This window comes from Thamnophis elegans, chromosome 2 (assembly GCF_009769535.1).
Source record: "Thamnophis elegans isolate rThaEle1 chromosome 2, rThaEle1.pri, whole genome shotgun sequence".
Lineage (NCBI taxonomy): Eukaryota > Metazoa > Chordata > Lepidosauria > Squamata > Colubridae > Thamnophis > Thamnophis elegans.
The window spans coordinates 39,451,296-39,478,022 of record NC_045542.1 but is presented as its reverse complement, the minus strand read 5'-3'; the positions used below and the strand labels follow the sequence as shown (position 1 = coordinate 39,478,022).

General features: G+C 39.7%; 1 protein-coding gene across 1 annotated transcript in view; it reads left to right on the top strand.

Annotated features, from left to right (window-relative positions):
* Positions 1–23,837, top strand: part of RGS9 (regulator of G protein signaling 9) — a 48,672-nt gene extending 24,835 nt beyond the window's left edge. The window contains exons 10-17 of the mRNA XM_032238993.1: positions 5,443–5,472; positions 8,006–8,067; positions 11,463–11,576; positions 13,149–13,264; positions 14,270–14,357; positions 14,906–15,044; positions 18,029–18,114; positions 20,683–23,837. Coding sequence (XP_032094884.1) covers positions 5,443–5,472; positions 8,006–8,067; positions 11,463–11,576; positions 13,149–13,264; positions 14,270–14,357; positions 14,906–15,044; positions 18,029–18,114; positions 20,683–20,860 — 813 coding nt within the window. The 3' untranslated portion in view covers positions 20,861–23,837. The remainder of the gene's footprint in view (positions 1–5,442; positions 5,473–8,005; positions 8,068–11,462; positions 11,577–13,148; positions 13,265–14,269; positions 14,358–14,905; positions 15,045–18,028; positions 18,115–20,682) is intronic.
* Positions 23,838–26,727: the final 2,890 nt, after the last annotated feature.

The window sequence follows — 26,727 nt, the reverse complement described above, 5'->3', positions numbered from 1 at the left end:
ACTGTTGGGCAGGCTATGCCATTCCCATCATGGAGCTTTTTACAGAGAATGGAGGAATGAGCAAGATAGAAAATATTGTCAGCTGAAGAGATATTAATAGGTCAGTAGAAGTCTTGTGGAAGGTGAGGCTTGGATGATGCTTGGTTTGCATCCAACTGAAGACCCCCCTCAAGACAGTTCTTGCATTGTTTTCATGTGATGCTTTGCAAGGCTAACAGAGCTCACTTGTGAATCAAGCTCTCGACTACTGCAGCTCTCAGAGGCAGGGAATCATAGAGGCAAATAGGATTTGTTGCCATGGAGACTGAAGAGAAGACACAAATGCAAGAGTTTAGGACTTAGCTTTTCCCTATTAGAGGAGGTGCATGGTGGCTCAGTGGCTAAGACGCTGAGCTTGTCGATCAGAAGGTCGGCAGTTTGGTGGTTCAAATTCCTAGTACCACGTAACGGAGTGAGCTCCCATTACTTGTCCCAACTTCTGCCAACCTAGCAGTTTGAAAGCATGTAAAAATGCAAGTAAAAAAGTAGGAACCACCTTTGGTGGGCAGGTAACAGTGTTCCATGTGCCTTTGGTGTTTAGTCATGCCAGCCACATGACCATGAAGACCTCTTCGCACAGCTCTGGCTCCTCAGCTTTGAAACGGAGATGAGCACTGCCCCCAAGAGTCAGGAATGACTAGCACATATTTGCAATGGGAACCTGTACCTTTACCTATAAAAGGAGGTGATCGATAGACCTTGCTTGAAAAGAGAAGCAGGATCTATCAACCCAAGGATCTTGAAAGGAAAAAGGTCACCAAGGCAAGGTACACTGGATCCTAACCCTGGATGCATCAAGACATACAAGTGGCATAGTTTTCACCACACATTCCTTTCAACTCCTCCTAACTCCTCTCCCCCTCCTCACTGATTTTGGTCCTTTCAAAATCTCTGCTCTTCCCTTAGTAGGGGAGATCCCTTTTTTAAGAATGCCAATACTGTACAGTGACTGAAAAAGCTGCAAAAAGTTTGCAAATTTCTAGATTCAGTTTTGGTCATTGGAAGTTTTATTAGGCTCAGCAGTCAGATCTAAGTATGTAAGGCATAACAGAAATCAGTGATTGCATTTAGACTAATTTTAAATGAAAAATAAATAACTAATACAGTAATGCAATAAAAAATGGTAGAAAAAAGAGAAAAATAGCTGTTTATAATAGGAAATATAACTAATTCAGTAAGCACTGAATGTTTGTACTTTTTATTTTTCTTGAAAAAAATTAGTACATAAACATGAAAATATAAAAATTATGTGTGAAATAGTTAATTAACCATTTCCCTTCTGTCTTTTGTTTTTTCTCTCTCTGTAGTTTGTTTTTCCCCTATGTATATGACCTTTGTTCTCCATGAAGTACTGAATTGCTTGTCCTATAGAACAGTGGTCCCCAACCTTTTTATCGCCGCGGACCAGTCAGCCTTTGATAATTTTACCGTGGCCCGCTGAGCGCACGCAGGGGTGGGGGGCGAAAATGGGGGAATACAAACATACTTTTTAAATCCACCTTCCCAATTCAACACCTGAATCATATCCCACCTTCCATTTTGTATGTAGATTTTAAGGAATAAACAGCTGAATTAATCAAGGTCAAAGATAAAAAGAGCAAGGGCAAAATTAAATAAGCCAGAGGATAGCAATGTAAAAAGAATACAGTATTAAGCCCATTCACTCTATCTAAGCCCCCCCACCTCACAAGGTTGTCGTGGGGGAAATAGGGGGTGGGAGTATTAGGTATCTTCACTACCATATATAAAAGGAGATACTATCTTAAATAACGAAGTGGGCCCCCACCTCCAAAATATACTAAAAGAAAAAAGATTCCATGTGCTCAACTAATTTTTTTTTAAATCATCACTATATTATGGACTACAGACATATATATATATATATATATATATATATATATATATATATATATATATATATGTATATATATATATATATATATATACACATACATACATACATACATACATACATACATATATACATACATGCATATATACATACCGTACGTATGTACGTATGTATATATATAATGTCCAAATAACAGGAAAAGCGCTTCAAGGACCTAAGTATATTCCTTTTTTGCAGCCTTAAGAGAACTCTCGTTTTTTGAGGCTCAGAACCAGGCATTCTCGTGGGCTGCAAAAAGGAAACGCGACCCAGGAGCGCAGCCTCCAAGAGTCCATATCGCCAATAACTACGCGTGGGGGGAAAGGAAATGTGTTTTGTGAGGAAGAGAAAGAGCGCGCTTCACCGATGCCCATTGGCGAAATTTTGGAAGAGAGGCAAGAGACTTCAGGCACCGAGCCCCCACCCCTGGCTGCGGCAACTGGAGCGGGCGGGAGGCAGGGAAGGGGTGGGCAAGACCGCCGCTTTTCCACCGTGCGCTGCAATAGCGGCAGCGGCGGCCTGAATCTGGCGCCAAAATTGCGCACCCCCCATCTCCCCTCAAAAGACCCCCCCCCGCCCTCGGCTGCCCGACGTTCTCTCTCTCTCTCTCTCTCTACCTCTCCCGCCGTTCCTTCTCACAAGCCAAGGCCGGGCGGGAAAAAGAAGAGAGCGGCCTCCAAGGGCTCCGCTTCCAGCGCATGGTCCGCCCCCTCCTCGCCTCGCTTCCAGGCGAGCCGACTGAGGCGAGAAAGGAGAAAGAGGCGGAGGCGTTCACTGAGGGGATGGCTGACTCGGGGAGGGGGCGGAGGTGGTGTAGTAGCGGGGGATTCTTCCTCCTCGCCTCACTTGCTCCTGTGCTTCCGCGCAGCTCCCCCCCTCCGGTGACGGCGCTGCATGAGTGAAGAGTCAGCCGTTGCATGGCCCCCGGCCGCTGCGCGGCCCGGTGCCAGGTACTCCACGGCCCGGCACTGGTCCGCGGACCGGGGGTTGGGGACCACTGCTATAGAAGACCAATGGGCTGTCATTTTAATGTGAATCTCATCTTACTCAGGTCTCCTTATACATTACTAGATATTTAAATCTGGGAAAAGGAAATCAACTGAAATGAGAGTTGGATTTACTTTAATTCAGCTGCTTTATTAACATTTGACGCTTTAAAAAAATTTCCTGGTGACGGTGCACAGGCCCACAGAGAGGGCTCTGCGTGACACCTCTGGCACGCGTGCCATAGTATTGTCATCATGGGTCTGGTGGAATAAGTAACACTCCTATAAAATTAAATAGTTTACATAAGCAAGCCAGATGCAGCGTCCATCCTGGTACATCCTTTTATTGTCTTGAATGTGAGTGAATAGTTTCCTATTCCTTTGGAGACAGGTCTTCCCAGCAACCATTATACAGGGACAGAGCCTGAAGCTCACTGATAGGAACCATCAGGCAGCCTTTCCTGAAACACTTACCAGTTTCGACTTGGGCATCTTCACACTTCCTTTATATACTTATTGATATGTGGCTCTTGGATAGTTGATTCATAGCAAAAGTAATCCCTTTCCAAGCATAAATCAGTCATCTTAACAAGATTTATTGAAGTGAGCAAGATAGATTACTGAAATTTCCACAACTTATTTCCCACTAAAATCGATTTATCTTCCTAAAACATGGGGGCAGAGACTTTTGTCCTTTCCTTCTTGTGTCTTTTATGTATACAAACAACAAGGTGGATCTTTGTACTGATAAACGTTGAACTTGCTGATGTTTGTTTACAAAGCTGTTCCCTGAAACTTTTGAGAAGTGACTCTTAAAATTGGCAAGAAAAATAATAGCTTCCAAGCAAGTCTTCATAATTAATTGCGATACTGTATTCTTAAATTCTTTTTAAACTGCCGCAGATTTATCATACCATTTTTCAATGCGTTATCTACAATAATAAAACAGTACCAAGCAATATTAAATAAGCAAAGGTATCCAAAATTTATCTGTATTTTCTTAAGCCTGTTTTTTGAATAACAGAATTTTTCTGAAGTGCCATTCATACTTTCACATTCGATCGAGGCAATAATACCCTGCAAGTTGCTATTTCAAAGACCAGTTCTTCTGTTTGCTATTTTCTCATGTCTTAAATATTTCCAATATAGATAGAAGCTGAAAAAATAATAATGGCATAGTAGCATGAAGCAATATCTGATTCTAACAATGCATTATTATAATAAGATGTGCTTAGATGCCTTTAAAACTTTAAAGGTGGCCCAGATTTAAATTGGGATTGCAAAACTGGGTAACTGAAATTAATTTTTTCTTCAGTGGCACTTTTCTAATGACAAATGCTCATACCTTTGGAGCTTGTATTTCTGAGCAAAATACAGTCTATAGATTTGATTCTATTGATAGTATTTGAGTATTCTAGTATCCAGTAATGCCAAGATCATACTGAATTAAATAAACCTCACCCATGACTAAGTTGCATGCTGTTGTACATGGTGATACATAACCCTTTATAGATGGGACTGAAAGCACATTTTTTATTTATGTATTTTCTCTGACAACTGAAGGTGACGTACACCCTCATTTTATGCCCATATAAGCACTCTAAGGTAAGGCACAGAGAGAATAACTGGCCCAGAGTCATGGTATCAGCTTGTGAAAAATTATCTCTTCTTAAAAGTAGAGATGCATTTGAATCTCATGCAAAAAGAAAAGAAAAATTGCAATGCAAAAGTGCCCCCCCCCAAAAAATGAGGATGTTTACTTTGGGCCTTTTCCCCAATTGCTCTTCTATCTGAATGCAGTCTCTTGTAAAATAATTTTAAAACAATACAGGACAGGAAATTAGTATCCAGACCCTGTGCTGTATCATTTGCATGCCTGTAATAACCTGTATGTGTGTTTGCCAAAGGCGATCTAATGAGTGTTTGAATCAGACTCATAGAACTGAAAGGATCTCCACAAAACTTGGGGATTTTCCTGAAAGTCTGTGCCTTCCTTTTTCATCAGTTTATTTCAAACAAAGGCATGCATGATACTTCAAAGGGAAACTGCAAGCACAAATCGCCTGCAGTTAATTTCTAGCCTTCAATCCCTGGCTTGGCTGGTGGATGTCATGTAACATCATCGGAGCAATTTAAATCATAGTATAACCACAGCGGCTATTGTTTAATTGCAGTGTTTATATGTTGCAGCATATTGTTTCCTGTTGTTTTTCATTAATGTTGAATAATCTAATTTGTATCTTCTAAATGCGTCTACTTTAGCTCCATTATAATAAATTTATAATTAAATGGGTATGTGCCTGTACACACACGTGTCTATGTATGTATGTATGTGTATACGTATGTTCACATATAGACTGAGGAGAAGCAGGCATTACTAGCTACTAAATAAGAATAGAATCGTTCAGTCCATGGAATTTCTTCACATTTTGTTGGATGAAGTGGATTGATGTTAATCTAAATGTTGTTTTAATTGTCATACAGACTGTGATACTCTTTTCAATGCAGTGTTTCTTTGTTTTACAGAAAAAAACAATTGAAGTATATAGGACAGAGGTAATTCATTGTAATTTGTTGTAATGTATATTGTTCATATAATCTGCATGAATACTTATAGCACATATAAATATTTTAGTCAGATTGTCAAGAATCACCTTTTGAACACATTAAAATCTTGGAAGTCTTTTTGCTTTTTTAAAAATCTATGAATAAAATGATAACCCCCACATTCCATTTTTAGCTAGACTACATACTCCTTGAATTAATGGAGCCTATCCACCATAGTCATAACTCATCACGGATGGAAAGTGGGTCAATTTTACAACCTTTTTACCGCAGTTTTTAAGCAAATAAACGCAGTTATTAAATTAGTGGTTCACTAATGGCACTGATTTGCTGAAAACTGGAAGTCAATGCTGGTTTTCCGCACAACTTTCATAAAAATGGTCACGTGATCATGGGATGCTGCAAACAGCTATAAATGCAGCCTGGTTGCCTAGTGCCCGAAGTTTGGTCATGTGACCACAGGATGGTAAAGGTCAGAATTTTGAATTTTGGTTGTTAAGTGACAACCAGGTAGTTCTGTCAGAACATCAAAATGTTGCAAAATGTACAGGTAGTCCTCAACAACGGTTCATTTAGTGACTGTTCAAAGTTACAATAGCATTGAAAAAAGTGACTTTTCACACTTATGACCATTGCAGCATCCCATGGTTATGTGATCTACGTTCAGATGTTTGATAACTGACTCATACTTATGACGGTTGCAGTGTTCCAGGGCCATGTGATCGCCTTTTGCAAAACCTTCTCACAGGCAAAGTCAACGGAGAGACTAGATTCTCTTAACAACCATGTTACTACTTTAACAACTGTAGTGATTCACTTAACAACTGTGGCAAGAAAAGTCGTAAAATGGAGCAAAACTCACTTAACACATTTCTCACTTAACAGCATCAATTTTGGGTCCAGTTGTGGTCGTAAGTCGAGGACTACCTGTACTGCTGTCAGGAGGCAAGTAAGATCTGGAAGTTCCTCCAGTTAGGGTTTCCTTTCTTGCATCCATTCAGAATGGCTTTATGAAATGATATGGCCTAAGGTAGAATATTCCGATTCCATCTCTGGCCATAGTAAATGATATACTTAATTGTACATCATTTAATAATTGACTTACTAGCTTCCATGGGCATCCATAGCAAACCATGAGGACATCAGAATGATAACAAACTGTACAGCTCTCCAGGTAGTCCAGGTCAGGAAAGAGACTCCCCAAATCTGGCTGGTTCATTGGTATAAGCTGTGTTAACAGAATCTTCAAAGCCTGCCTGAATTCTTTCTTACATTTTCTCCGTTTCCTGGGCTGAAAGTGTATTTTTGCAAACATTATCTCTACCTTGTTTCTCCAAGGTTTAACTCCTTAACTCCCTACACATACATGGTGACACTATGTCACATGTGCTATAACTACTCGCGTAGAAACGCCTGCACAAGTATATAATTTACACTAAAGTATTTGCATCATGATGGGTCGGTGCTCATTTCATCATCTCCCCCCCCCCCCGATGTTCGGTTCCTATTAATCCCTTTACAGGTAGTCCTCGATTTACAATTGCAATTGAGCCCAACTGGTAAGCTACACTGTAGTTAAGTGAGTTTTGCCCCATTCTTGCCATGGTTGGTAAGTGAATCACTGCAGTTAAGTAAGTTAGTAATAGTTATTAAGTGAATCAGGTTTCCCCACTGACTTTGCTCGACCGGTCACAAAAGGGGATCACATGATTCCAGAACACTGCAAATGTCATAAATACATGCCAATTGCCAAGTGTCCAAATTTTGATCATGTGACCACAGGGATGCTGCAAGTATGAAAAATGTAAGTATGAAAAATGCTCGTAAGTCACTTTTTTCACTGCCATTGTAATTTCAAATGGTCACTAAACAAATGGTTGTAAGTTGTAAGCTGTATTCTGCCTGACAGTATAACCAATCTTTCAACTTCTCTCTTGGCTACCAATTTTCAAATGATCACATTGAGTCCATTGATGCTGTGTCATTTGCACAAAGTCATTGGAACTATGTAATACACTGAAATGGCTGAGGGTTCAGTGGTCAACTAAGCCCCATCCTTCCTCCTCACTCACATTAGTGTGCTATTATTTGTCATTGCAATCATTAAAAAAGTGAAGTATGTTTTGAATTGATCCTTCCACATGTGATGCTTAAATTAATCCTTCTGTTGTGCCTCCAAATTGGCGGTACACTTGTCTAATCCTCACACTGATTTTAGGGCCCTTCTTGTTTCTCTGTCTTTTAAATGGAAGTCTTTGTAGGAATAATATGGCCCAGGGATGGCAGGTGACAGAAACGAGCTTGTAATAAAATGTCTCTTCAGTTTATCTCTCCTCTTTTCACTACAATAAACTTAAACTACAATTCAGAAATCTGCCTGCTGGGCATCCATTTCTTGCAAGGGTGGGTCACACACAATAACATATTGTGACCCGCCTTTGCAAGAATCCATTTCTCAGTGAATAAAGCTTGAAGTCAATTATTTGCCGTTCTGCTAACCTATGCAATATATCTTCCTTTACAGATCATGTACCTCCAACAGTCCCTCATGAAGACTGCAACAAAGTCATCTGTCTCTTTGGGAGGGTAAGGGCTGACATTTTGTATGTCTTTTAACTAATACTTTTGATCAAGCAATTTAGCCAGATGTTACTTTTTAAACACAGAAAAGGTTTGTTATGATACTTAAGCTTCATCCAGAGGAGTTTATAATTAAGAATCCCCAAAGGAACTGATATACATACTCAGTAATGAGATGTGGTTGCTTAAGAAACCCACCCTACTGTAGCATTAGTGGACATAATTCAGTGAGAACAGTATAAGTTTCCATATTTCATTTTCAGATACTCTTTTCCTCCTCCTCCTCCCCTCTCTTTGTCCCTTATTTACAGACATACTTTACCTCACATACATACATATCCTGTCTCATCATCTGCCCATCTCAACATTTTTCTATGACTGTAACTTCTCACGATATAGGATGGATTGTATGCTATAATCAGTATTAGAAACCAATACACCCAGAGATGAGATTGAAAAATGTTAGCAACAGGTTCTCTGGCCGGTTGCTGGATGGGTGTGGCCATGGTGGGCATGGCCTACTCGGCCTCCTGCACCATGGTAGGAAAGTGTTTTCACCCTCCCCAGGCTCCGGAGGCAGGAAATAGGCCCGTTTTCGGACTTCCGGTACTTGGGTAGGCCATTTTTTCACCCTCCCCAGACTCCAGAGGTTTTCCCTGAGCCTCCAGAAGGGCAAAAACAGATCCGGAGGCCCGAAACGGGCTTGTTTCCGACTTCTGGGAGGCCTGTTTTTCGCTCCACCAGAGCCTCTGCACGGGATGAACGGACTGCACAGAGACTCCTGGGAGGGGTGGAGTGAGTGGGGCAATCAGTCCTTGCAACAATTGGTTCGGCGAACTGGATGCAAAATTAACATCTGGTTCGTGTGAACTGGCTGAATCCCTGAATTCATGGGTAAAAACATTCAGGTCTACTGTTTTTCCCATATGAATATGAAGGGTTTTGCTACTTTGTGAAACATAACCTGAAGATGGGTGGGCTGTCCTTACTTCAGGAGGCAAGATGATCCATAGTAAGGGGGTCTCAATCAAGAAAGCACATCTTTGGGCCCCAACTCTTTAACCTCACTCAGTTGGAGGCCTTGAAGAAGGACCTTTCAGGCCCCCTCAGAAAGAAGGTGCACAGGTAAAATTGGGATTGAATTGGACCTGGAAGTTTATGGTCAACCAATGTAGCAACTTCAAGATAGCTGTCAATTGCTAAATCTCTCTCCACGACTCTCAGAGGGCTAATGACTCATTTTCAAAGTGCTAACAACCAGATGACTGTAAGGAATATAAATCCTTCCTTTCCCCAGCATTCAGTTAGAACTGAGGATGCTTCTTGGATGAGAAGCGAAACATCTACAAGAAAAAACCACAAATAAATAAGTTGCCTTTTGAAAAAGCATCTTAGGGACTCTCTCCTTTGTCAACTGTCAGGACCAACAACACTTTCTGAATCACTACTGAGAGTAGCCCCAAGTAAAATATATTGCAGTAATGTAATTGAGAGTCATGTTTTGAACACCTCGATTCAAACAAGCTCCTAAGTGGCTTTAACACAAATATATGCATCCCTCCTTCCCTTCACAGGTTTCCTTTCCACATTCCCCAGCGTTCATACATTTACAGTTGTAATCTTGTAAGATCCTTTTTGAGGTTTTTTAAACAAGCAGGACAGTCATGCTTTCTACAACTAGATTTCTGCAGTTTCATAGTTGCCAGTTTGTAGAGAGTGCATCAGAAAGCTACTTTAAAAGATTGACATGGTGTTGAAATTTTCTACGTTTTCCAGGGCAGAATTGTTTAATGAACATACAAGATCCTTTTTCTGAGAAGGGAGGAAATCTTAGTTCAACCTATCACTGAAAAATATACCATGCTCACTACTAAGATTTCCACTATTTGCTTGTTCTTCTGACTCATAACTAGCATTATTTCCAATCTACCAACCTGTTGAAAAAGTAGTTATTGAATAGAAGTACTACAGTACTATATTAGTATAGTATATATAGTACTATAGTAGTACTCTGGAATAATAATCCATTTTAGAGCAATTAGGACATTTTCCAAATATGTCCATGAATTTCCTGTTTTAAATGGATCAAGCTTATATATGTTTGTTTGTTATATCTGTATATGAATTATCCTGTGATCAATTTCTCATGTCTGCTATAATCTAAAATTTGAGTCATGTTTGTTTTTTAACCACAACTATTATCCTTTTCATACATCAAATGCTGGCCAGGGAAGCTCCACTTGTATTTAATTCCATCGTTTTAAAAATCTGTAAATCTTATTAATTGTTCTGGGACTGATAACTGAAAATACCAGAATTTTTGTACCATTTATCTTTTTTATAACTTCAGCATATTTCATCCTGTTTCTGAATTGTGGTGAGCTGGGAGAGATTTAATTATAGGAGCTTATATGAATTTATTGTACATTATGTTCTAAACTAATTTATTTCTTCCTTATGATGTAACCTTGCAGACCCAAGAGTTAAGTGCATAAGCAGTTTATATGCATTGCTGTGGATATAATCATCTTCATCTGAAACATCTATAAGCAGAAAATTACCTTAGACTTGCAGAAAAACCAAAGCTAAGGTCCTTCTATAAGCAAGTATTGCTGGAAGGTACTTTGGGAGATGTTTCTAGAAAATCCCAGCTTCATTCCTGAACTACAGCAAATCAAGGTCAGAATTCCAGCCAGGTTTAGACTGTCTTAAAAATGTAAGGTGGGCTTGAATATCTGACAATAGAAACCCAATGCTCAACAGCTCAATCTTCAATGAACTTGCTTAGAAAACTTATTTGGTATTATCAGTCTTCAAACAGCAAGTGAAGGATCCCATGTCTGAATTACTTCCCATGCCAAAACAAAAATCTTTTACATAGAGAAGTGCTGTATCTGGGATAGAATTAAGGTAGATCCTTTCTGTCTATCATGCAAGCTTTCTATGGCTGGTGCTTTGGTGTTTGGGCATCCATTCAAGCATCTGCTCCATTGTAACATTCCAAAGTGGAATAATCTAAGGACGTGCCATGTAGTATTTTGAAATGTCTCCCATCATAGTAATCAGGCGCAAACATGTCTAACCTCTGAGTCCAGATAAGGTTGGCCAAGGGCTGCTACCTGCAGAGACTCAAGTGTAGTATAATTAGACTTTTAAAGGCCATTTTCTTGGAGAGCTTCATATCTCTTAACCCCGTAAACAACACAGGAATGATAATCACTGGCACATCAATAATACACTAGACAGAAAACTGCAAGTGTTACTGTTTGCATCATGCCAGCAATGAAATGTTTTCCTGGCTTGGATGGCATTGGAAATGTGAATAATGTAAATTCATTTATTGATTCTGGGCTAAAAACTGCATCTAGATGTTTCCCTTTTTTTTGTCTCTATACTTTCAGAATAGTGAAGTACTGTGAACAGTTCTGCTCCAATGACCCTATAATCTCAGGATGTCTGCCCAGCAATCCTTGGGTTTCTGATGATGTGGATTTTTGGGAACTCAATGCAAAACTGTATGTATTGTGTTTATTTCAGCTCCTAAGTTACATCAACTCTTATTAGCTTTTGCTTTTTTCCTTTTTTTTTAGAACGTAAAATAAGAGGCTTGGAAGGGATCTTTGAGGTCTTCTCATTCAACCCCCTGCCCATGGCAGGAGACCCTATACCATTCCAGACTTTGTTTGGGCTTGATGGGATGGTTACATGCAATCATAAAGGGAATAACAGAACAGTATAATAGAGTTGGAAGAACCTTGGATGTCTTCCAGTCCAGTTTTAGTATCAGAGCAACTTTCAGTTTATGAATGTCTGTATGTACCAGAGGTGTATTCAGTCGGTTCTCTCCGGTTTGGGCAAACTGGTAGCGGCGGCTGCGGGAGGTTTTGCCCACCCACCCTGACATAATGCGTGAGCACTGCGCATGCGCAGAAGGTGGTGCGCATGCACAGATGAGGGCCCATTCAAGCGGGAAGATCTTAACAATGCATATTGCAAATGTCACCACAAAATTTACTTTGTCTGCCTGCACTGTGCATTCTCCAAAATGTAATTTGGATCTATGCTTTATCTATAGTAGAAAAATAAAATATAACATGCAAAGTGGAAAAAAAATCTGTGAATTAAAGGGAAATATGTTTTTATAATGATCCTAATAAATATTACAATGCATAATCACTGGCTATACCATATGGCAATACCTAGCTTACTTTGGCTACCTTGAAAAAGTTAAGCAAAGATGGGTCTAGATCAGTGGTTCCCAACATGGGGCCCACAACCGACAGGGGGCGCAATTTGATTTTTAATGGGGGCAATTTGAACATTGTTTAAACCAAGTTAATGGCCTTTTAGACTTCCTTCATATGAGTAGAGTTCAGTGTTTGACTAAAGTAAGAATTATATGTCACGGGGAGAGGGGATCAGGATTTTAGAGATGCTTAGGTGGGACATGGCCAAAAAAAGGTTGGGAACGATTGGTCTAGATACTAAAGATACTAGATAAGAAAATAATATTTCCATGTCCCTGCAGTTAACTATGAGTCAAGCCTGACCTGAGGGATACTTATCTATAATGTCCTGGCTTGTCCTCATCATAGTACATTAGAGGTCAGAGGAAAAATCAATCGAAAGCAGTCAAGATACTCACGTATGAATACCATGTTTTCCCCAAAATAAGACAGGGTCTTATTTTCTTTTGACCCCCGAAATAAGCACTTGGCTTTATTTTCGGGGAGGTCTTATTATTTTTGAGGTGCAGGAGGCAGCGAGCATGGTCACCTCATGGCTGTGGCTGTGTTGCAATATTTTCAGGGAGGGCTTATTTTCAGGAGAGGGATTATTTTAGTGCATGTGCTTAAAAGCCCAATTGGGGTTATTATCCAGGGAAGTCTTATTTTTAGGGAAACAGAGTACAAGTTTGCTAAGGAAGGACAGGCAGAGTTCTCGGTTCTATCAAACACAAAACAAAACAGACAAATCTCAAAATAATTGATTTCAGGGAGAAATAGCACTGTTTCTTTATGAATAAATCTGTGGGCAGGTCCATGAATTCAATCTTAATTTAAAGGAGACCTTTTCTCTTTTGGCAGGGTAGAAATCCCCACCAAGGCACGGGTGGAGAAATGGGCCTTAAACTTTAGGGAGCTGATGAAAGACCCCAAAGGACGTCAGAATTTCCAGCTGTTCCTGAAGAAGGAGTTTAGTGGTAGGTATGAAGATGCACCTGCTTTTCCACTTGTCAAGGTGTTCTATACAGTCTGAAGCAGTGGTGAGATTCAGCCGGTTCGCACTTATTCGGGAGAACCAGTTGTTAACTTTCTAAGCAGTCCGGAGAACCAGTTGTTGGAAGAAATCTCCTTTTGTTTTTCCCCCACACTTTACGGGGTTAATCCTGTAAGGAAGGCAGGAAGGAAACATTCTGGTGTTGTTTCTAGCCTAATCTTTATTGCCCTGCTTACAGAAACTGCCTCTCCAGTTAACCCTGATTACATTGGAACAGCTAAGGTGAAGCGCCCATCAACGTGAGTAACGTTGAATTGGCCACGCCCACACAGTCACATGACCACCAAGGCACACCTACCCAGCTGATCATTAGGGCAGAGAACCAGTTGTTAAATTGTTTGAATCCCACCACTGATCTGAGGTCACTGTTGTCACCCCACAGCAAGCTGAGAGGAATTTTATGTACAGAAAGTGATTTAATCCCTTAATTATTTGTAAGGTGATGTGGGATTACATTGCAGCTATCCATAATAAGAATAGAGCTGTGATTTACTATAGATTTTGTCTGTGAGATGAGAAGCCATTATATACTTACGCAAAACAGAATCTAAAAGGGCTCAAAAACATTAATTTTTGTCCTTTACAAATCCCCTTGGTTTGGGACATTCATAAAATTTTAAAAAAGATGTAAGATGACAGCCATATACCAGGGGAAATAATTCCCCTGTTTATTTGGGTAAGCATTTGGATAATGGGAATTTTTTAATTTTTATTTGGAGAGCAGAGTCAGAAAAATTAAACCTGCTAATGTTCTAGAACTCTGTTCATAGTCTTAATATGGTCACTCTAGATTTACTTTATTCTGTTTTTAAAATTGTCTTACAAGAATTGATATTATAAAACCCTGCCTAGAGTCATTCTCAATAATGAGATGGGGCTGTATACATTTAATAAATAAGATGCTGTTTTTCCTTCCTGTTAATATCAGGGGAGAATCTGGGATTTTGGGAAGCTTGTGAAGATTTGAAGTATGGAGATCAATCCAAAGCGAAAGAAAAAGCAGAAGAAATTTACAAGTGAGTATATTCTAGTTTGAAATCTTTCTAGTATCTTTTCTTGATCTGTTTAGTTCCATTTCTGTATTCTGTGACTAAGCAGTGAAAGGAATGACAGAATACAGTCTGAGAATATAATTATATTGCACCATAATGGAAATAAAGAACTTTATCCAACAATAGAATGTAATATAATTCTTCTATTATTCAGAATTCTACTTTTTTCTAAAGTTCTGTCTTATTTATTTATTTGATTTTTATCCCACATTATTTTTGATCAGCTAGTCATTAAATGTGACATTTTTTTCATTGAAAAAGTCTACAGCCTAACCCTATGTCAGCTGAAGATGGTGAAAATACTTCACGGTTCCAGTGATAGTTGCTATCTCATGTGATGTTAATTCTGCATATTATTATGTTAATAACTAATAACATATCTCAAATATTATGTGAAACCGACACAATATCACTTCATATTCAAAAAGAAAAAAAGCATTTTATTGATAGAAAAAAGTCCCATCTCCCTAATTTTATGAAACATTTTTTCTCCTCATAATTTTCAATTCTAGAACCTTCTTGGCCCCAGGAGCAAGACGTTGGATTAATATTGATGGCACCACTATGGCCATTACAGTCAAAGGCCTCAAAAACCCTCAACGTTATGTCTTAGATGCTGCACAGACTCATATTTATATGCTCATGAAGAAGGTTGGTCATTTTGCTTTTTCATTTGAATTTCCATTCCAGCTACCTAGATATTTTTGACGGAAAGAAAAAAGATACTACTAACATATATACTGTATATACACACATCTAGATATAGAGAGAAATACCTCTTCCTTGTTGCTCCAAAGAGAACAGATTGGAGTGTCTCTGTGTGAGGAAAGATAATTTGGGGTTGATTCTGCTTGATTTTCATTATAAAAAATGAATGATTTTCATACAAGAATAAGTTTTTCAAGAGGAAAATTCAGTTTATCAGGAACTGAGATGTCTTGGGCATTGAAGTGGACAAATATCTTATTAGTCTAGCCTCCTCCTTGTTAGGGGAGGGGAACACAGGGTTCATGCAGTGGTTTCAGCCTCTTTGAGGGGTGGTCCGACCAGCCTTTAAGAGGCAATGCTATGCCCCCCCTTAAGATATCAGCTCTGGATCCTTCCCTCTCAGAGAATTATTGGCCAATTTCCAATCTGGGAAAGATTATGGGAAAGATGGTTGAATGACAGCTTCAGAGGATCTTAGGACAAACGGATTATCTGGAAGCATTTCAGTTTGGCCTTAGGCCAGGGTATATTACAGAGATACTTTGGTTTGCACTTATTATTGACCTTTGGCAGGACCAGAATGGGGTCTACATCAAATGCTTCTTAGCAGCTTTCAATAATATTGACCACAGAATCTCTTGTGAGGGTAGAAGTGGGAGGCATTGTGCTCAAATGGCTCATCTTCTTCCTCAGTAGTCAATTCCAGTTGGAGACAATGGGGAGAGATAACATCCGCAGCCCTTTGTGTGGGGTGCCTGAGGACTTGATGATCTCCCCTCTTCTCTTTTAACATCTACATGACACCACTAGATAAGGTCATCCACCAGTTTGGGGTGTGGTATTATCAGTATTCTGCTGATATTCAGTTCTACGTGTCAACCCCAAATGGCACAGGTGAAGCTATCAATGTCTTGATCTGGTGTCTGGGGGCTGTTCAGGTCTCAATAGGGCAGTACAGATTTACGCTCATGTCAGGCTAAGCCCAAGAACTATATGGAATAATTCAGCCAGTGTTGAGTTCTTTATTTGCTTACACATTTCAGACAGAATCTTGCCAGACTAAATCTTTGTTACTGATAGCCTAACGAACACACCTTAGGAGATTCTAGGGAGTGGGTATCTGGACTCCTTTCTTTGTCTCCTACCTTCACCTCTGGACTGTGCTGTATCTTATCCCACCCCAGCCCCTTTCTGGAATGTGCTCCCTCCAGAAAAGGAAACTGCCACCTTACTGTGATCCTTCACCCCAGCTCCCCCTCTGTGGACATTGCCAAAATTGCCATCTGTCAATTGCAAAAGGCAGCTTTACTTGGAACGGCTTACATTCTGCTATATATTTAACAACATCAAACAGCAACATCTGTCTATCCTAAGTCCTTGGGAAGGACTCGATAGATGGATAAAAATGCCAAATCAAAACACTTAGCTGACTGCTAACTGACTGTTACCCAAAGGTTTTAGTATACCATTATCAATTCCTCTCTCCCATTTTATGACTACCTGTTTTAGTAGCAAAAAAAAAACAAACCCAACCAAAAATGGTCTGCTCAGCATTCCAATTGTTCAAAGATAAAGTTTGATATATTAGTATGACTCATCCAATTATTATTACATAGCCTGCTTCTAGGGTAATTCTACATGGGTCATTAGTTGGAAATGGTGATTTTGTTGATGCCAATGGTGTTCAAATAGTGCTCTAGTTGTTTTGGGATTGCACCCAAGATGTCTATTATTATAGGTACTACCATGTTTCCCTGAAAATATGACCTACCCCGAAAGTAAGTCCTAGCTTGATTTTTACACATGTGCCCAATATAAGCCCTCCCCCTCCCCAAAATAAGCCTTAATTAAGAACCCGTCCACTCTGGAGTACAGAGGGGGAAAGGTGCATGGGTAAAAATTAAGCTAAAGTGGGGATAGGGAGGTGACCCTACTTACCAGGCCTTGCACACCCTGAAACCTGCCTTGCCTTGCTGGCCCACTAGTGCAGCTGCTTGTGCGCATTGTCCCCGGCCTCCATTTCACTATCAGAGGCCTTCTGGAAAGGCCTCTGAAGCTGAGAAATGAGGTCTGGATTGATGCGCGCAGCACCCCCCCCCCCCAGCCTCGTTTTGCCATCCGTGGTCTTCCGGAAAGGCCTCTGAAGCTAAGAAATCTGGAATGACGCGTGCATCACCTCTGTTCTCTATTTTGCCCTTAGAGGCTCTTCAAGAAAGGCCTATGCAGCTGATAACAAAGTTTTGGATCAATCCGGAGTTCTCTTACCGGCTGCAGAGGCCTTTCCTGAAGGTCACTGACAGCAAAACGGAGGCAGGGGGTGATACGCGCAAGCAGCCGCAGAAGAAGTGGTCCGGCAGCAGATTCCTGCTGTGTGGGACTGTCGGTGCCGCTGCGGCAAGGTAATTCAGTGGAAGACACCCCTCCCCCCCAAAAAAAACCTGGTGCCTTTTTTTTTTGGTAGCAAAAAAATTATAAGATTGGGTCTTATTTTCGGGAAAACTTTCTTCTGCCACAATTGTTCAGTTATTTTCTTATTTTATTTTACTCAATTTATATGCCCCTCCTCCCATTTTGCAACAGCAGCTCTGCCTTCAATGCTCAATAGAAAATAACATCAAGAACAATAGACAATGTTTTTCCCAACCCCTGTTGGCTATTTCAGCATCTGAGAAAACATCTTCCTTGCCTTGCTTTTGTGTGTGTGTATGTGTGAATTCTAACCATATGAGCCTTAATTTAACCAGTGGTTTTTCAGGATGCATATTTAGCATTAAGAAGAGATGTTTTCTTTTGCTACTTGGTGAGAATATTCTCTTGATGCCTCCACTCCCAGCCTCTTTGACTCCTAAACAGCTGTATAGAGATATGATTTTAATTAGGATTCTTGCAATCTACAACTACCAGTCTCCCTTTCTTTTTCCTAGTAGGATTCTTATGGTCGCTATTTAAAGTCTCCGGTATACAAAGAAATGTTGTCCAAGGCAATTGTACCACAAGAAGTGGTTAAAAAAAGGCAAGTCATCTGAGGTTTAATTGCATTTCTTCATTATTGGTTTAAATTAGGAACTAAAGGAAACTGGTGATTATTTATACAGTTGCACAATTTAAGGTGATCTTTCTCTGGGGAAAAGTGCCTGATTTCCAGTTTGATAAATTAGAGACATCATGGCTCTCAGAGTCACCTTGAACCACAAGGTGTGCGGCATATCAATACAATAATAAATAAATATTTTTCAATGTTAATGTTTAGCACTTATCAATAACTATTTCATAAGAGAAAAAGAACGAAAATTACCTAAAAGAAAATCACATTTTTTTTCTATATGTGTTGCTTTTGCATTTTTAAGATGTCATAGAATTAGAACTTAGATGTTCCGCTAATAGCTTTTGGAAGTGATTTCATATCAATAAAACACAACCTGTATATATTTAACTCACATCATTTCTGTACGATAGTATAGACATGCATAGACACTTCATGTGGTATAGAATTGGCTTCTGAAGGAGCCATGCAAGTCTGGAAAAGCCGTGCCAGTTCAAAAAGGGGTGCTTTATATGTGTTTTGGATGTTCCAAAGTGCTTCTTTTCAAAGACTTTGGACAACCCCAATATGCAAGGAGCGAAACATGACAGCAACTGCTTTCTGAGAACCATGGTAATTTCCCCAATATTCCACAACCTATAATAGGAGTGGAAAGATCTCATTAAAGATCAAGTTAAGTGAACTTAACTTTAACTTTCTAACTCTTAGAAAGACCTTTGTAGCTAGACCTAATTATATCCAGAGGTGGTGTTCAGCAGGTTCTGACCAGTTCTAGGGAACCGGTAGTGGAAATTTTGAGTAGTTCAGAGAACCGGTAAATACCATCTCTGACTGGCCCTGCCCCCATCTATTCTCTGCCTTCCGAGTCCCAGCTGATCGGGAGGGAATGGGGATTTTACAGTAACTTTCCCCTGGAGTGGGAAGGGAATGGAGATTTTACAGTATCCTTCCCCTGCCATGCCCACCAAGCTATGCCCACCAAGTCATACCACACCCACCAGGCCACACCCACAGAACCAGTAATAAAAGATTTTGAATCCCACCACTGACTATATTGATCATGATTTGATTAATACATCTGCTGAGCATATTTACCATGTGTGCTACATACTAAAATAGTACTGATAGTCCTTAACGTACAACCACAACTGAGCCCAAAATTTCCATTGCTAAGCAAGACGGTTGTTAAATGAGCTTTGCTCCACTTTATGACTCTTCTTGCCATGCTTGTTCAATGAATCACTGCAATTGTTAAGTAAGTAACACTTTTGTGAAGTGAATCTGGCTTCCCCATTGACTTTGCTTGGCAGAAGGTCACAAAAGAGGATCCCCTGATCCCAGGACACGGCAACCATCATAAATACATGTCAGTTGCCAAGCATCCAAATTTTAATCACGTGACCATGGGGGATGCAATAGCCATAAATATGAAAAGTATGTATGTAATTATGAAAATAGCAATTGCACTTAGACTTATATACCGCTTTACAGTGCTTTCCAGCCCTCTCTAAGTGGTTTACAGAGTCAGCCTATTGCCCTCAACAATCTGGGTCCTCATTTTACCCACCTCGGAAGGATGGAAGGCGGAGTCAACCTTGAGCTGGTCAAGATTGAACCCCTGGCAATCAGCAGAATTAGCAGCAATGAAAAACAGTGATAAGTCACTTTTTTCAGTGCTGCTGTGACTTTGAATGGTCACTAAATGAATAGCTGTAAGTCAAGGACTACCTGTACAAAAAAGATACTCATCCATAGTTTTGCAGAATACTGAGCTTGTGAAATACTATTTGGTTAGCATCTTTCTGAAATACTTATCTATAATTCTTATGGCAGGATTATTTATTGCAACGAATATTTACAATGAGCAACAAAAGGGATCAACTATAGATCTGCATCAGTGTTGAATAAATATTTTTGTTTACACAATATTTTTGTTTAAACAAAAGGGTTTTCTTCATTTTTCATCATTTCTATTTTAGAGCATTTTTTAACCTTTCCATAAAATATTGGAGTAAGATATTTAGATAGGTGGAAAAGAGATGATCCTCACATTCTGATGCAATCCCAACATTTTTGGATAAAGGCAAAAATGTTTGTCCATCTGTTTAGGGCTTTAACCCACACAAATTCTGGATATTCTGGCCATGTTTTTATGAAAACCTCTTTCTACAAATTGAGTTTAATTGCTCTTTCCATTTGTTTTAATTTTAGATTGGGTTGCATCAAAACAATGAGGCATATGCTGAATTCAGTTGGACAAATAACTCACCATTAATTTAAAATTTAAAAATTGTAGACATTGTGAGAAAAGAAAGGAGTTTATGGTAGGAGTCCTGATAATACTCTTTCTGACTAACAAATGTGTTAAGAGGCATAACCCTTTGTGAACTAAAATCTGTGGCAGATTGTTTTTAATCCATGAAAGGCACTTTTGCAGGTTTCCATCCTTTTATTGAAAGGCGGTGGAAATGTGTTAATTAATAATGATCACAATGATCATAAGAGTAACCTTCTGGCTTTGTTTTGTTTCCTGTTCAGCTCTTACAATCCGTTTGCCCACAAGCACCTGCGCTCCAGTCCCAGCCCCATCCTCTTGAGACAGCTGGAGGAAGAAGCCAAAGCTAAAGAAGCCGCCACCAATGTGGACATCACCCAGGTTATGAGCAAGCTGGATCGTAGAAGCCAGCTCAAGCAGGAGGCCCCACCTGCTAAATAGGGCCCTGGCGATAGTGCTGGAGAGCCCATGGCAGGAATAAAAACGCAGAGCCAGGAGGAAAATGTTGGCTGAATGTAGGGCTGCATTTCCTTCCCCTGGCCTGCAGGTGTCATAAGTGTTTCATTGTTAGCAATCTCTCTCTCTCTCTCCCTCCCTCCCCACTTCTCTTCCCCCCCCCCTTGCCTTCCTCCCATCTACAGTCGGCTGTTGCCATGACATCCAGAACAGTGTCCCTTCATCAGCCCTTGCTGATGATAGAATCTTAGAACACAGGTGGCAAAAAAGTCCTCATATGAGAATGGCAGTGATGCTTTTCATATCGGATCAGCTCACTTTTACACTGTTTTTTCTATAAACTCCCCTCCCACATCTACAATACACTACAAAGTCTGGATGCCATGGCAACCAGCTGCCTGGCCTCTCTATGCCTGTAAATAACAAAGAAAAAGGGTCGAACAATCTTCTTGCAAGACATCAGCCAGAAAACAGAATCTTCTTTCCAGATATCAATTATCTAGTCATTGCCTAGAGAACAACTCAAGAATTTGATAAGGAGCAGACTCTGAGGAAGGAGACTAGTGGATATATTTAAAAGATGGTACCTAATGCAAATTTACTTTGTGAATGATTGGTATCATTTAACATCATTTAATCATTTTTTTCTTATTCAGAATGGCTCTATATTGACCAACAATGGGCTGTGTTTTACTTTAGTGGGTTTTTACAATTCTACCAGACAAATGTATTTTATATTAGACAATTCATGACTTGCTGAGTCAATATTTCAGAGACAATTCCTTACCTACAGAGAGAAACAGAATGATCATAGTTGGGAAACAATCAGCAAGGAAGGGAGTGTCTTCTGATTTTCTGGCAGCTTTCAATTCCCTTCCTTCTGAGAACCTGGCAAGGAGTGCTGGAAATTGTGATCACATGAGTGCAGCAGTGCAGGAGTATGACAGTACTGAGATAGTCACAACTTTGCCAAATTTCAATCCCATGGGAGTCGTGGGTCCTGGGTTTTGGATACATTCTTTAAGTTAGACCATTTGATGTACATTTATTCAAAAATTATTACCTTATGATGCACTGTTTTGTGTAATTAAAGGTTACAATCAGGACAAGCAGGAGAGTTTTAGAGATAGCTAGCAAGCTAGTTGGATGGATGGATGGAGGGAGGGAGGGACGGACAGAGAAACAGACAGACAGACAGACTAAAGGATATGCTCTCTAATGGATGATTAACATCCATCACCAAATTCCAAAGTTTAAATACTATTGGTCATTCAGGGCAGAAGGGTGACTCCACTTAACCTCAACTAATGCAATAATGGAGTATAAGAAGAAGCTTTCTAATGTACGTATGGGACCATGCAGTATCTATTGGGCTTTTCTGGAAAGGCAGGTTTTTTTGTAATTTCTGAATGTATTATATTTATGGTGGTGTTCTACGTAATTGATTTTCCTGCTTAGCAACAGAAATTTTGATCCCAAATGTCATGACGAAAATTACCTGTATATGCCTGTCATAGAGGCTTGACTGCCATGTGTCTCAAAGCAGGCAGAGGTCAAAAGCCCTTGAAATGATTGGAAATGCCAGAAGAAATGTATTTCCCCCCCTTGCATTCACGATGAGCAACGTCAGCAAAAACGTAAAAGCTTACCCAGCAGAAAGGTGAAGATGAATTGCAGGGCTGACCTTTTGTTTAAATAATCTATAGCTATTAATCATAGTCAGTATGTGCCTGAAATATTTCAGTGGTTTATGAACAACTAAGTGGAATTGAGGCTCATACAACTTCTCAGTATGTTTCATTTATTTTCAGGAAGTTAGTTCAGTCACGCAGATACTATTTCTATCATTTGATCTAGCTGGGCTTAGGTTGACTTTCAGTTCTGACCCTTTTTTTGTGGTCACTGCTTTTCATCATTGGTTGCAAAATACACAGAACGGTTTGGGAATCTCTGTGATATTGGCAGAACTAGAACACTATCGTCAAAAAGGCCATGAGAACATACCAAGGATGTGATCTTAAAACAATCCGAGGAGTGATAATTTCTGTTAGATCAAAGAAATCTAAATGCAGCCCAGCAGCACTGCTGCAATTTAGGCAGAACTTCCTGAGACTCTCAACTTTGAAAATGCAACTGTGGAGATTAATTAAAATGTTCTGTCTGTTTAGAAAGGTCAACACTATAGCTACGCAATGCACCAAAATAATGTTTTGAAAGTCTTTGGGGGTAACTTCAGGGCTCCTTAGAATCTTTTCAGGGGTTCTTTAGTCATACATTAGTTATTTAGAAAATGTACAGTATATCCTATGTTTGAATATATTTTAAAGAAGACTAATAATAGATTATGGCCTCTGGCATACTATACTCATGGGAATTGCAAGCCACTCCAACAGAGAATAAATCAGTCTGCATTGTTCACAAGCCTTAGGCTGGAAGTCTCAGGCACAAGTGGGAGTCAGCTTGCCCCAATTAAGAATAGGGAAGAAACCAAATTCTAGAGACACATTCACAAATACATATTCCTGCTGAAGTAGAAGTGTCAAGGAAGGGACATCCCAGTTTGCAAAAGCTTCTTAGCAGCCTGGTCTTTTTCTAAGGGTTTTATGCTAGATTACAATTGGCTATTTATTTATTTATTATTTATTTGATTTCTGCATCACCCATTTCACTTAAGCGACTCTGCGAGTTTTACAACTTCATAATGAAAACACATGAATCAAAGCATAGATTAAAAACAGGATTAAGAACAATGTAAAATTTACAGGTAATACAAACCAAAGTGAAAAATTGAAAAAGCTAAAAGATTAACAAGGCAGGGAGAGTTTCCTCAAGCCAGCAGCCATTCCTAAGGCTGTATCAAGACTATGTCAGGTCTTTACACTCATACAGAAACAGCAATAGTACTTAGACTTATGTACCACTCCATAGTGCTTTACAGCACACTCTGAGCGGTTTACAATGCCAGTATATTGCCCCCCCAACAATGTACATCCTCATTTTACTGACCTTGGAAGGATGGAAGGCTGAGTCAACTTTCAGCTCTCTGGATCAAAGTGCAGGTTGTGGGCAGAGTAAGCCTGCAATATTGCGTTCTAAGCATTGCACCACCACGGCTCTACGCCATCATGGAAAACCAGAAGAGTGGAGGGTTGACCTTACCTCTGGGTATAAGATGTTCCAAAAGGGAGGGATAGAAGCTCAGAAGGCCCTCTTCCTGGATCCCACCAGATGAAATTCCTCGACTGATGGATTACACAGATGCTGTCCCTGCTTGATTGATTGGAATGGGCCAGTATAATTGAGACGAGACAGTTCCTCAAATATTCCGTGAAGGGCTTTAAAGGTGATGACCAATCCCTTGTATTGAACCTGGAAGCAAACTAGCACCCACTGTAGCTCATGTGGCAGAAGTGTTACTAGGGGTCCCCAAAGTCCCACTGTTGCATTCTGTGCCGAATGCAGCTTTCAAATACTCTTCAAGGGGAGTTCCATGCAGCAGTTGTCCAGCCAGGAGATGACCAGGGTATGAGGGACTGAAATGAGAACATCTCCAGTGAGGATGTTACTGGTGTACAACTTGAAGTTGAGCAAACACCTTCCTAGCCATGACTACCCAATTGTGATAGCCCACCCAATTTCTTTGAGTGTGGTAAGTCTACATATAATGCATAGGCATAGCATCAAACCACATAACACAGCAGCCCTTGATCTCAATCCTTAACTGAAGCAAAAATATGCTTTCTTTTTGCTCTCCAGTTCACACAACTACAGTAGGAATTCAGGGTTCCTGATGGCAGGAATAAGATACTATATTTATTTCTCTATCTGCTTGTTTGACCATGGAAGGGGACCCAAGCTAATCTACCTCTTGCCATGATTATTTTCACTTATTCTAAGAAGTTGAGAAACGGTTCATCAACCACTGTGTCACTTTTTTCCCTAGAATGGCATGCACACGATGGGTATGTTCTAGCTCAGGTGGAATGACTGTTCAACTAAAATACAATATTTCCTAGGAATTAAATAAAATAGTTGAAACCATGTTGTTGGCCTCCAGTTGTCCATGCTGTCTTCCGTTGTGGCTTGGTTAGCAGCTACAACCCATAAGATGTATACAGTCACTGCTATTTATTGTCTGTTAAAACTAGAATGTGCTTCACCTTGTTTTAATTACAAGCAATGAGTTTTCTTTTCATTATTCATTGAGTCTTGCCATACTTCCCCCTCCTTTCATTTTCCTTAGTTAAATAAAACTAGAAGTTGAAACAATCATTGTATGTGTGTGTGTGTGTGTGTGTGTGTTTCATTGTCTTTGTCACCATCCAGACATTTTTATTTTCTCCACCTTCATATCTCCACATTTATCATTTTAATTTTAATTCTTTTTCTTCTTTAGAAATTGATTATCTAATAGCAGCTTTTTAAAATCATGCAGTCTGTTACTGAAGCATCTCCTTTGGCCACAATATTATTTGTCAGATAAAGATTTTTTTTTCTTTACTTTGCAGCAATTTAGAAGAGTTCTGAGTCTGTGCTATCTTGGGAGATATTGGCTTTGGGGTCTAAGCCAAGCATTATCATTTCATCTACACAATAATTGCAATAGTTATGTGTCACAGCAAATGGCATCTTTGCAACATAAACTCTCACATTATTTTTCAAAATGACCAAGCAAAAATACCAGGTGAATTGAATGGATGGAGTGTGGGGGAAACCACAATTCTGCTTTTCTTGAAAAGAAATGGAGTCTCTTTGGAACTCACCATTCAGGAAATTGATTAGATGGCGGGTCCCCCCCCCCCCCAGTTCTCCTATTGGTCAATTGGATGATGAACATTAAATGCTCTATGGAATTTTATGGTGTTCCCTCAATTCCCAACAGCTACAGTAGAACTTCAAACTGCTTTTGGAGGAATAGCAGAGTGGAAATGGTGTAGAAAATTGCAAACCTGTCTACTTATATTCTGCTGTGTAGGTGGGGATAACAGAATAACAGACTTGGAAGGGACTTTGGAGGTCTTCTAGTCCACCCCCTTATCAGGCAGGAAACCCTTATGCCCTTAGAGACAAATGGTTGTTCCAAGTTCTTATTTAAAAAATCCAATGTTGGAGCATCCATACTGGAGATTTTAAAGAAGAGATTGGACTACCATCTGTCTGTCCAAAAGAACCAGTAGAAACAACAAGATGAGTTACTTGTTAAAAATCTTTTTTTTTAATGTGAAAGATAATAATTTGGCAAGGCTTACTAACATTTAGGCTAGAAATCACTCTTAGACAACCAAGAGTCTTCCTACAAGAAAGGAAAAAAGAGTTTGTGAAGATAAAGCAGAAATGAAAGAAATTCATCAGCAAAATTATTTTTGAACGCATCCTCACTTCATTTTAGGATTAAACTAGATCTTTGTTCTGCATATATATATGGATCAATCTATTACTGATTAACCCCCTATGTTTACTTCCTCAGCCGATTATGCCTCATTTCCAGATTAATTGATGCCTTTTAAAAATAAGACTCAAAAATGACAATTGCAATTTAAATATCATCATCTAGGGATGAACAATATTGCATAGTCATTTCCTGGACTATTCCATTCCCCCTACTATGAAATGGGCTAATCTTAGAATTCCTAGGGTGCAACATTTTTGTGTACGATGCCATTGTCAGTTCAAGGATGAGCAATGTATTTTTGTGGAACTCTCCATCTGCTCTAATCTGTATGGCTAGCAATGAGAAAAGACGTGAACTGCAACTCAACGCTATCTGGAGACATCCGTCACCCAGTCTTACTGTGACGGAATGATCAGCTTGAATCTGCTATTGTATGAAGCAAACTGAAATTGGATGTCTC